The following is a 12,500-nucleotide window of genomic DNA, read 5'->3' on the forward strand; positions in this document are numbered from 1 at the left end:
GTTGCAACAAACCCCAGAATCTTTTTTTCATGCCTCCCCCTATGTGTCAAGATACTCTCTGCCAAATGTTATAGTTGTATGACTATTTATGCCATTGTAGTACCTAAATAAAAAATAAAGGGGTTTTGTCCCCTGTAGCTTTCCAGCAGCTAGTTGACCAGGTTGTCCACCCAGGTTTTAATCCTTCAAGTTCCTACAGATCATTTCTGCTGTCAAACCTTTTACAACGCTCCCTGTCTGTTGTGTTGCTTTGCCCCTGGGTATGTTGTGTAACCACAAAACAAACTGTAGAGAATCCGAGGTTGAAGAGCAGAAATAGAAGAGAAGTAAAAAAAACAAACAAAAAAAAACCGTTGGATTTCCTACAAGTTCATTTTTCACAAGTTGATGAAATGTTGAGTTTCACATGGAGAACACAACAACAACAACAGCAACATGTCTGATGATTTATGAGCTGGATTATATTTAGTTTATAATTATAATTATTCAGCTGCTTCTTCAAACCAGACATTTGTTTTCTTCTGTTTTACACTGTTGAAAAAAACATTTCATGGCTTTTTTTTAAAGGATCAGGAACACAAAGTCTGCACACGTTACAAACAACCAACAACAATAATAATAAAGAATAAAGAGGTGTAGCCTATTTATTTACACAAAAACTGAATCTTATGTAAACACAGTGAGTAAATATAATCAACGTCAGTGTGTTGTTGACATGTCACAAACCAAACAGCATTGATCTTATTAACAAACACAGATTCCTCAGAATAATAATACAATGTAATAGGCTAATAATAATAATAATAATAATAAATAAATAAATGATCCTTTATTGTCAATGTCACATACAACATAATGTAAAAATCCAAACCAGACGGAGCAACGTCATGATAAATAAAACAGAGACAGTGAAGGAGCTGAAAGAAAATAGAATAAATAAAGTTAAAGCAGAAGTAAGCGATCCGGTGGTTTTGGCTAATGCTGCGTTCCAGGCAGGCTTTTGAAACCGTAAATTACAGCTTCAAGTCACGACTTACGACTTTGTAGCGTTCCAGGCAACCCACTCGTGTTTCTCCGACCTGTTTTACCTGTGAAAGTCACTATAACGGCCACTCGTAACTTCTGACCCGTGAACTCGTACCAGATCGAACTGGTACCACTTCATAGGTCGGAAAAATACGAGTTACGAGTTGCCTTGAACGCACCATAACGTCTTGTCAGCCGATGGAGTTAGCAGCCCCCGCCCTCGTCATGGATCTATTGGTCCTCGTCCCTACGTCACCACATTCAGGCGCATCCCTTGGCTGCACACACAGAGAGGACTGCCCCTTTATGCCGTTCTCTCTCCTCATTGGATAAAGGTTGTAGGATACAAGGAAAGTTTTCTCCTGGGCTCAGAGCAGAGCAGAGTGACTGACAGACCCGTGTTTCAGACCAAACACTCTATAGAAGTGATTGCTGTCGGAAGATACAACTATTTAAGACTTAGATTAACACAGAAATATCACTTACTTCTGCTTTAATGATGAAACAAAATAAAACAAACACACAAGTTTAGAAACAAGGTAGAAACTCATCTGAAACGGTCTGAATCCATGTGATCTGTTGCTATGGTTACCTGCAAAGTAAGGCAAGGCAAGGCAGTTTTATTTGTATAGCCCGTTGTTACCACCAGCTTGATAGGCTACTGTATGTGAGACGCTGCTGAAACGGTCGGTTTAGTTCTGGTCCTGGTCCTGGTTCTGGTCCTGGTCCTGGTCCTGGTTCTGGTCCTGGTTCAGGTCCTGGTCCTGGTCCTGGTTCAGGTCCTGGTCTCTAGTCCTGGTCCTGGTTCAGGTTCTGGTCCTGGTCTCTAGTCCTGGTCTCTAGTCCTGGTTCTGGTCCTGGTCTCTAGTTCTGGTCTCTAGTCCTGGTTCTGGTCCTGGTCTCTAGTTCTGGTCTCTAGTCCTGGTCTCTAGTCCTGGTCCTGGTCCTGGTTCAGGTCCTGGTCTCTAGTCCTGGTCCTGGTCCTGGTTCAGGTTCTGGTCCTGGTCCTGGTCTCTGAGGAGTTCCAGTTGAACCGCTGTCAGCCAATCAGAGAGCAGCGTGTGTGTTTCTGGTCTAAATATTGTGTGTTGATGTTTGTGTGGGCGGAGCCAGGCGATGGATTTAAGATCTAAACTTATTCCTGTGTGTGTGTGTGTGTGTGTGTGTGTGTGTGTGTGTGTGTGTGTACTACACTGTAACCACAGCCCACACACACACACACACACACACACACACACACACACACACACACACACACACACACACACACACGGGGTGAAAGTTGAGTTCAGATCTGCACCTTTGGATCCTGATTGGCCGCTGGGTTTATGATGTCCTTTATGATCCTGGTGGGAGCTCTTGGTCTCTCCTGATTGGTCGACGGGGCGTGTCGACCTCAGCGTGATGATTGACAGCTGTGTGGTTGAGCCGAGCAGGGTGTGTGTGTGTGTGTGTGTGTGTGTGTGTGTGTGTGTGTGCTGCATACCAGTGGGTGTGGCTCAGAGACAGAAAACAGAGAGAGAGCAGCGGGGGAGGGGGGGGTTGGCAGCATTCCAGCGTGTTCCCTCACACACACACACACACACACACACCTGAAACACACCTGGCCAGCCCAGGTGAGTCAGAGCAGGAGAGAGACTCCGGTGCAGTACGTCTCCCTACCAGCAGGGGGGGGGGCGGCGCTAGTCTGGTGCCAGTGATCCCAAACTGGAGAACAGGAAATGCCCTAACGGAGAAACCACAGAAGAAACCATGCAGATTAAAAACAGTCAGTGCACACAACATTAGTTTGTTATTAGTTTTGAGGAGATCATCCCTATGTTCCCACTTTGTATGGGACCAGGGAACATAGGGCCCTTTTTCTAAAAATAAATAAATAAAAGGGTCAAAAAAGGGTCCTATGGTCCCCCCTTTTCCCCAAAAAGGACCCGAGAACATGCAATTTTTGGTGCCATACCAAGTGGAGTTGTGAGTGATTTGGCATATTTTTGTCTATTTTTGAGTGAGAAGTGTAACTGTCCCATTGGTTGGTTTAGGCAATGAAGAAAGTTGGTTAAATTTAGTAAAAAGACCAGGTAGAGGCTAGACAAGGGAAAGGGCAAGGCAAGGCAAGGCAATTTTATTAGTATAGCCCGTTTTTACCACCAGTTTGTCTCAAAGGGCTTTACATCCCATCATAACAACATCCTCTGTCCTTAGACCCTCACATCCACTGAGGAAAAACTCCATGGAAAACCCTTTTAACAGGGAAAACCAGGAGAAAGCTCAGGGTGAGCAACAGGGAGAGCTGGCCAGCTCGATGGGAGGACTGGGTGGCTAGACAGGCCACATAGGTAGATAATAATAATGATTGTTAACATATCTATAAACAGTCAATTAATGTTTAATAATGTAGCCTACTAACTAACGTTAATTAAGGGACCCTTATTGTAAAGTGTTACCAATAAACCTTACTGCAGACTGCTGTGTTGATAGTAAAACATGTATTTCTTGATGTAAATGTGGTGGTTTGTGTCCGTAGGCTCCAGAGCCCCGAGGCAGCGCTGCTCTTCTGTCCAATACACACAGGAAGCTTCACTTTACATTCACACTAACTAATGCTACTGATACAGCTGTTAGATTTATATCACTGAGACCAACATTTATCTCCTAGAAATACTTTAACCAGCCGGTGGTAAACCTCTAAAAACCTGCGGGTAAGTTAACTAGCGATGGTTTTCTCCCCCGGGATGAGGACGGAGGTTGGCCGGCCGAGCAGCTCTGCAGACCGGCTGCTGTTTCTATGTTGTGGAGCTTCACTTCTCTGAAAAACATCGGAGCAAACTTCTAAACAGCCGTCGTTTGGATCAACTGGCCGTAGATTTGGGATCTAAACAGTTACTTTCTCACATGAAAACATATTAAAACTTAATAAAGTTACATAATTACAGCGCTAGAGCGGGAAATAAAACAGCTGTCAGCCTGTTTTACAGCTACCGCTACCGGTTGCTGTGAAATGCATTCTGGGAAACTTTTATACTGCATATTGTGGTGTGAACGGTGTCGGTCTGCTGAAGTAGCAGACTGAATCCCACCAATCTAATATTTGAGCTCTAACAGAATGAATGTCTAGATTCTCTTGTTACTGTCTCCTGTCCTGCAGTAGTTCTGTCTGTCCCTGGGACCGATGGCGTTTTTTTTTAAAATAGCATTTCACTATCTGTGATCTCTGCCAGTCAGCCCCTCAACCTGCCGTCTCTCTCGTGTGCGGGCGCACCGCACGTACGTACACACATAGACAGACACACAAACACAGACACACACAGACGCATGGATAGGTCGCTCTTGGCCGCTAATAAACGGTAAATGCGCTACGTCGCGCTAATTGTACAGTGTTCAAATTACCGCGACCCCCCCTCCCCTCTCCCGAATAGTCCGATAACGACCCCCCCAACCCTCCTCCTAAATAAAAGATACCTTTTGTGCATTTTATCAGAGTAGCCTATGTTTACTTGCACATGTTGGCAAAACTGCAACTATTTAAATGGGCTCTATGCACAGCTCCACTACTTCCTGAATTTAAGGCAGCTCCTTTATTTCCTGTCTTACATTATTGGACAAACTGATGAATCCAGGTGTGTCTGACCATTGTGACTACTCAGACACACCTGGATTAATCAGTTTGTCCAATAATGTAAGACAGGAAATAAAGGAGCAGCCGTAAGTTCAGGAAGTAGTGGAGCTGTGCATAGAGCCCATTAAAATCTGTTCAGAAAGGCTCTAAATTGTCTGTTTTTCAATTTTCGATTTAAGATCGTGATAAAATCGAGATCGTTATTTTATTTTTTTTAAATCGTGATATGATATTTTTGCCATATCGCCCACCCCCACCTTCATGTTGGTGAACGGAGCTGGAACTGTCCTTTAAGTCAGTGGTTCTCAAAGTGGGGTCTGGAGGATTCAAGGGGGTCCCTAACCTTTTCTCAAATTCTTACCACTTTTTTCCTGAAATATTTCATTTTTATCATCCTGTTTTTGCCTCGTGCACTTGTATAATTTTTATTTTTACTTCCACTATACATGGATTAGAGAAGGCACTCTTTTCTTTTTGGATGTCTTTTTTACTTTTTGGGATAAGGACAGTCGTGAGTCGTGAGCTACGTCATTTTGTTTTGGATGATGGTTTGTAGTCCTTCCCGTTTTGATATTTTTGTGAATACAGAGAGCACTTGTATGTTGCTTATGGTTTGTGTTGATAAAAAATCTATAAAATCTATTTAAAAAAGAAATAAAGAAGAAATATTTCAAAATTTTCCCACAAATTCATGCCATTGGTCCTTATTTGAACATACATTGGCTAAAAAAGTTATTCAGTATCAAAACATATTTCTGGTGTTTGTTTCAAAATTTGTCCAATGGGGGGGGTGGGGGGGGGGGGTATTGAATGATCAGTTATTGATCAGTGTGTTAGAAGAGTGGAAACACTGAGCTGCTGTGAACACACACACACACACACACACACACACACTATTGTTCCTGCACAAAGACAGGAAACACACACACACACATTCAGTGATGTCACTGATGGGGGCGGAGCCAGCAGCAGACAGGAAGAGCAGACACTTCCCTTCATAAACACAACAGCCTCCTGCTATTGTTCTGTCTCTGTGTGTGTGTGTGTGTGTGTGTGTGTGTGTGTGTGTGTGTGTGTGTGTGTGTGTGTGTGTTACAGCTGCAGTCACTGGTTGTTATAGGTGTGATGGTCTGATTAATAATAACAACACTAGAGCATCATGGGAAATGGGTTTGTTTGCTGAGTCAGAACCAGAGTCTGTAAAATAAAAGGTTCATGCAGCTCAAATACAAGTGGACAAAAGTTCAACAGGTGAAAATAATTCAATATAAGAACATTATGCAGGTTGGTGCTTCAATGAGGCGTATGAACTAGTTGGAAGAAGCCTGCTCACACACATTAAAGCAGAAGTAAGTGATATATTTGTGTTAATCTAAGTCTTAAATAGTTGTATCTTCCGACAGCAATCACTTCTATAGAGTGTTTGGTCTGAAACACGGGTCTGTCAGTCACTCTGCTCTGCTCTGAGCCCAGGAGAAAACTTTCCTTGTATCCTACAACCTTTATCCAATGAGGAGAGAGAACGGCATAAAGGGGCAGTCCTCTCTGTGTGTGCAGCCAAGGGATGCGCCTGAATGTGGTGACGTAGGGACGAGGACCAATAGATCCATGACGAGGGCGGGGGCTGCTAACTCCCTCGGCTGACAGGAAGTTAGACAAAACCACCGGATCGCTTACTGACAGCTTTAAGGTGTAGCCTATTCTTATTTTCTTACTTTAAAGGGATAGTTCACCTAAAATTGAAAATTCCCCTCATGTGGACTAAGGGCTGGGAGAAGTTTCAGAGTCCTCCGTGGCTTCTCTGAGTTACAGGGGGTCTCGGCGTAGCAGTGCATGTCCATATGACGGTTGCTAATGGATACCAACTGTCTTCGTAACAAAAAGACACACCAAAAAACATCCAGATACCTCCATGCTGCTCGTATGTAATGTCCCTCTGGTATTGAAGCCCCGACATGAGAAATTGTCCTGAAAAAAATTAAATAAGTCTATATTTTAAGCTTATTTGTAGCGGAAGAGGAGCTTCGAGAAGCTTCCACTACAAAACAAGCTTGATTTTTTTCTGGACAATTTCTCATTTCGGGGCTTCAATACCAGAGGGACATTACATACGAGCAGCATGGAGGTATCTGGATGTTTTTTGGTGTGTCTTTTTGTTATGAAGACAGTTGGTATCCATTAGCAACCGTCATATGGACATGCACTGCTACGCCGAGACCCCCTGTAACTCAGAGAAGCCACGGAGGACTCTGAAACTTCTCCCAGCCCTTAGTCCACATGAGGGGGGAAAAGCTTCCAACAACTGACTTGAGGCTAAATGAAACCAGGATAACCAACATATCCCGGGTTAATCCCAGCAGAATGAGCTCTGCAGGTCGACGTGTCGGGACTTGCAGACCCGGAGCCTCATAGTTCTCATTCCTCCTGGGTCGGTCTCTCTGTCAGAGTCTCTGAGCTTCCTGCTGCTGCTTCGTCCTGACGGCAGCAACAACAACACAGCAGTGTGTTCTCTCTCTCTTCACCTACATGTCCAGACCACGAGGCAGCGTTTAGTCAGAGATAGAGATGCTTTTAAATGTACTGTAAGTCAAAGTAAGAGTCAGAGTAAATGTCTTATTCTCCACATCAATGAATGACTCTAATAGTTTGTAAATGAATGTAAGGAGCTTTTAACTCTTGTTAGTGAGAATGAACTCTTTGCTGCTCAGCTGCACTGATGTGCTGCTTTTAGGGGTTAGGGTTTCCTTCACAGACAAACACAGCTTGTGTCCAATAGGATTTTAGAAAAAGACCTGAAAGTAACCAGTACTTTTCAGCCTTCCTACTAATTAACTCCTCTGGATATGTACCTAAGTACTCCAGTAAATTTACTCCGTTACTGTCCACCGCTGCTGTTAGTTTCTTTGCTCCACTATCTGGAACAAACTCCCAGAAACCTGCAGCTCTGCCAGAACCTCAGTGCCTTTAAATCAACATGAAGACTTCCATGCCTCTTTAACTGCACTGTAACATTATTCTGTTATTTTATATCTTTTTTTTTACTATGTTTTAGTTGTTCTGTCTCCCTTTCTGTTTTACTTCTTTTCATATCTGTTTTAACTCTTTCTCTTGTCTGTTTTTAAATAATGTTTGTTTTTTATGTTCTTATTTTGCTCATATGTAAAGCACCTTGCCTTGTCTAACCTGTGTCCTGTTCTGATCTGTGTCTTCTGTCTCTCAGGGGGTTGGTGAACAGGCGTGACCTTTGACCCCTCACATTCAGCGTCACCTGTCCATCTACCTGAGGGGGCGGGGCCTGAGGAGCCTCGGGTTGTCACCATGGCAACTGCATCCTCCCCCTTGACTGGCAGAGGTGAGATCTTATAATAAAGATAAAGATGACTTCATGTTTCGCTGCAGGTAGTCGTGTCAGCAGTAGAGTCTCCATAGTTAGATTTCCAACAAAGACGACACTTGGCTCCAGCTTGAAATACTTAAATGATTCATGGAGTTTACACAAATATGCCTCATATACACACGGTTGACCATAAAGCTAAAATCATTTTATTTTCAGACATTCCTCTTTAGAAATGTGTCTTTGAGACAAACTGTTTGTAAAAATGGGCTATACAGATAAAATCACCTTGCCTCTTTATTATTATAAAGGTTCATTGTGGTTTAATTGATTGAAATGATTGTTTGGAGATTGATCAATAAAGTTTTGAGAAGATATACACTTTATCTGTCAATAATAAACCACGTTGTCTATATAAGTAGCCTATACCCCATCTCTATGGATAGAAGATTCAGCTATACAACAAGATAATAGGCTATCTCTCTATAACCAGAGACATGTAGTTAAAACTCAGACTTTGTTCTGCACAATCTCCCAAGTGAGCTATCAAGACCACATGTCAGTAGTTTGTAATGAGAGCCGATGCTGCCTCACACACAACAAAATATAACAGTGAGCTGTGCAAAGTGACATCAATTTAGGTACACGCTTAACAGTCCTGGGAAAAACAATGAAAACCGGACATAGAGCTGCAACTGACGATTATTTTAATTTCCAATTAATCTGTTGATTATTTAAACGATTAATCCATTAGTTATTTGGTCAATAAAATGTTAAAAACATCAACCAGTGTTTCTCAAACCACCAGACAACGTCCTCAAATGTCTTGTTTTGTCCACAAACCAAATACTCCAGCAGCAAGTTCTCAAAAAAGGCTTTAGTCTTTGAGATACCCCTACCCGAGGTACAACAAAACACAACTGTGGTTTTTTTTTTGTATCTTCAGGGTCTCCTATTCATGAAATGGGATGTTGTGAACTTTTATTTAGGGGGGTATTATTTAGAACTACCCCAATCTCTGTAAAAAAAAAAAAAGACAAATTAGGCCAGTCCGCCTAGTAGAAAGATGACAAAAAAGCCCATCACTTGAGAATGCTCACTCTTTTCCTATTAATATTTGCTGAGCTATGAACCAGGTGTCTGGTTCATAGCTCAGCACCAGTCAGTCAGAAATTAATTCACTTAAAAAGAATCCTGAAAAATGAACCTGAAAACATAGCTTTAATTTAGGCGGAAATTGCATTTTTGTGGTAATAGGAAAGGGGGACTCTTTACTTTTCTCTTGTTTAACAGAAAATCATAAATTCCTTTCAAATACACTATTACTGCATTCTCTAAAAGAGAGACTCGGTTTATTGTCATAAAGGAACAAAGAAACCAGAAATATTCACATTTAAGAAGCTGGAATCAGAGAATCTGGAATTTTTTCCTTAAAAAACTACTACTACTACTACTACTACTGGGCAAAAGAGGACGTTTGGTCACCTTAGTTAGCGTAACAGCTGTGTTAGCACCATACCAGCAGCAATAGAAGTAGTATTATCAGAACTGTTATTCTCTGTTATAAACTGTTTTCTTGTCTGTAACAACATCTCTGTCCCGTCTGTCCGTCCTGGGTGATGATCCCTCCTCTGTTGCTCACCATGAGGTTTCTCCTGGTTTTCCCTGTTAAAAGGGTTTTCCATGGAGTTTTTCCTCAGTGGATGTGAGGGTCTAAGGACAGAGGATGTTGTTATGATGGGATGTAAAGCCCTTTGAGACAAACTGGTGGTAACAACGGGCTATTCTAATAAACTTGCCTTGCCTTGTTAGCACTAGCATTGGTCTTTGTAGCTGAACTAACTGTGGTCTTTATGACTTCCTCCGACCTGAACCGGGTCTCTCAGGTCTGGGTCTGGTCCTGGTGGAGTTTGAGTACGAGTACCAGGGTCGGGACGGGGTGCCGGTCTCCATCAAACCCAACGAGCGCTACATGCTGCTGGCCAAGACCAACGACCACTGGTGGCAGGTTTCTAAGGACAGCGGCTCCAGACCGTTCTACATCCCGGCCAAGTACGTCAAGGAGCTGCCGTCCAGCCTCCCCTCCCCGCTGGACTTCGTCGTCCATCCGCCCAGTCCTGAACCGCCGGTGCTGCTTCCCGTGGCCGCGCCGGTCCCGGTCCCGGTCCCGGTCTTAGTCCCGGTCCCAAAGACTCTGGAGGAGCCCAGCGTGACCAGAACCAAGCCAGGGGACGAGGTGACGATCCGCCTCAGACCCGATCCCTCCTCCTCCTCGGGATACCGCAAGACCAAGACCGAGAACCGGCTGTCCACGTTTGGCGTCCCGCTGCTGGACTACGACCTGTCGCATGCGGCAGCGGCGGCCCCGCGGCATGCTGGGAGCTCTCCGGTCTCTGCTGCTGCTGCCATGGAGACCGACGGTGGCGGCGGCGGGAACACGCACCTGGCCAACGGCAACGGCGGTCTTCTGGGTCCCAAGTCGGACGACGACGACCTCGTGGACTCTGGGAAACCTCGTGTTCCCAGCTTCAGTCCGGCCGACCCGCTGCTCTCCGCGGCCCGCAGCCACAGCCAGCCCATACCGGTGGAGACGCCCGTCGTCCCCGTCCTGGTCTCACCGGACGACGGCGAGTCGTCTTCGCTGCCAGCAGGTTGCCGTGACAACCAGGAGTCACCAATAGAGCCGGACGAAGAGGAGGATGAGGAGGAGGAGGAGGAGGAGAGCAGCGAGGAGGAGGAGAAGAAGAAGGAGAAGGATTCAGTGAAGGCAGAAGATTCACACCACATCTACGAGTCGATCCAGGACTTGAACCTGGACCTGGAGGCTCTGACCAGAGGAGCTGCCGGAGCTGCCGGTCCCGGAGTCGCTCCCGGTCCCGGAGCGCCACCGGAAACCGCACCTGCCCCGCCCCCCAGACAGGTAAGACACCCGGGACACCAGATCTCAGCAAGGTACGATACGATACCATGTAATACGACACAATACGATACGATACGATGTAATACGGCGCAATGCGATACGATGCGATGCGATAGGGTGCAATACGATGTAATACGATACGATACGATGTAATACAACGCAATGCGATACGATACGATGGGATGCGATGCGATACGGTATGATACGAAACGATACGTATGGAATGTGGAGACTACGTATCGTATCGTACCCCATCGTATCGCATTGCGTTGTATTACATCGTATCGTATCGTATTACATCATATTGCATCGTATCGTATCGTATTGCGTCGATACGATGCGATACGATGCGATACGATACGATGCGATACGATACGATGCGATACGATGCGATGCGATACGATGCGATACGATACGATGCGATACGATGCGATACGATGCGATACGATACGATGTGGAACAATGTGATACAATACAATATACTTTATTGTCCCGCTCAGTGTTATTCATCTTGGACTCTGCAGCTGCGCTATAAATGCCTCGACAGTTGCAATGACAACAAACAATACGTCATCAGCCATATCATCACTGACAATTACATAACAGTATTGCACATATCCCATAATAGAACACATACATACAGTTCACATAAATAAAAAAAACCTCTGGCCTCAAGCAACATCGTTTAGGAATTTGATGGAGGTTGGAATGACTGAATCAAAGTAGGAAAGTGGTTGAGTTTACAGTGAGGGACTCTATAACGTCAGAGTAGGAGGGGTGTTGGATCCAAGGGGGCAGTTGTGGGTCTGAGAAGTGAAGTCACTTCCGCGTTCAACAAACTGCAATCCCCTCTTCTTCCTCTGGGGGCTGGCGTCAGAAGGGAGCAACTCCAATTGAGCCCCATGTTAAAATAGCTGATTTTACAGCTTAAAAAAACATATTTACAGCCTGGTACATTTAATTATTTTATACAACCGATAGTTTCTACCCCAGCACACACTCTGAGGGGGGGGGGGGGGAATTTTTAAAAACTCTACCGTTTTACTGTTATTAGGTTTAAAGTTCTGGCCAATTAGGGCGCGGAAACGTTGAGTGACAGGTCTGTAGACCACTGCTTCGAGGCCAGTGGGCGGGTTCTTCACCTCTCCAAATATGGCAGTAGAATCCAACATGGCGCAGTTCAAACCCCCGTAGTAGAGACACAAAACAGACTCCCCCAAACCAATGGGTGACGTCACAGTGCTACGGCCGTTCTGACTACAGGCTATGGTTGGATCCTAGAGTCTGACCTCAGTCCAGGACCTGACTGATCCGTCTGAGCCGGTTCTGATATAAAAGTCGACCTGTGAAGGGAACATGGCCTCAGTGAGACAAGTTCATTAAAGTGTAAATGAAACTGGGGTTGTTGAGTAGTGCAGGAGGTTAAAGGGATAGTTCAACATTTTGGCAAATTGGCCCATTGCCATAATCGCTATAGTCATAGCAGTAGGTTCATTACCTTTAATTGTAGGTGTAAGCTATTTTCAGTACGGCGGAGCACAGCAGCTGGCTGCTCAGAGCTACGCTATGGAGGCTAACGGAATTTCTTGGTTTCCCTCATTAAACTC

The 12,500-nt window shown here is 44.6% G+C and overlaps 1 protein-coding gene across 1 annotated transcript in view; it reads left to right on the top strand.

Moving 5' to 3' along the window:
• The window catches only part of arhgap27l (Rho GTPase activating protein 27, like), a 59,581-nt gene that overhangs the window by 3,294 nt on the left and 43,787 nt on the right, over nucleotides 1-12,500 (top strand). Inside the window, exons 2-3 of the mRNA XM_085783283.1 lie at nucleotides 7,860-7,991; nucleotides 9,860-10,893. Of these exons, the coding sequence (XP_085639409.1) occupies nucleotides 7,958-7,991; nucleotides 9,860-10,893 (1,068 nt within the window). The 5' untranslated portion in view covers nucleotides 7,860-7,957. The remainder of the gene's footprint in view (nucleotides 1-7,859; nucleotides 7,992-9,859; nucleotides 10,894-12,500) is intronic.

The sequence above is a fragment of the Trachurus japonicus genome, chromosome 8 (genome assembly GCF_045865225.1).
Source record: "Trachurus japonicus isolate A0001 chromosome 8, Traja_1.0".
Classification (NCBI taxonomy): Eukaryota; Metazoa; Chordata; class Actinopteri; order Carangiformes; family Carangidae; genus Trachurus; species Trachurus japonicus.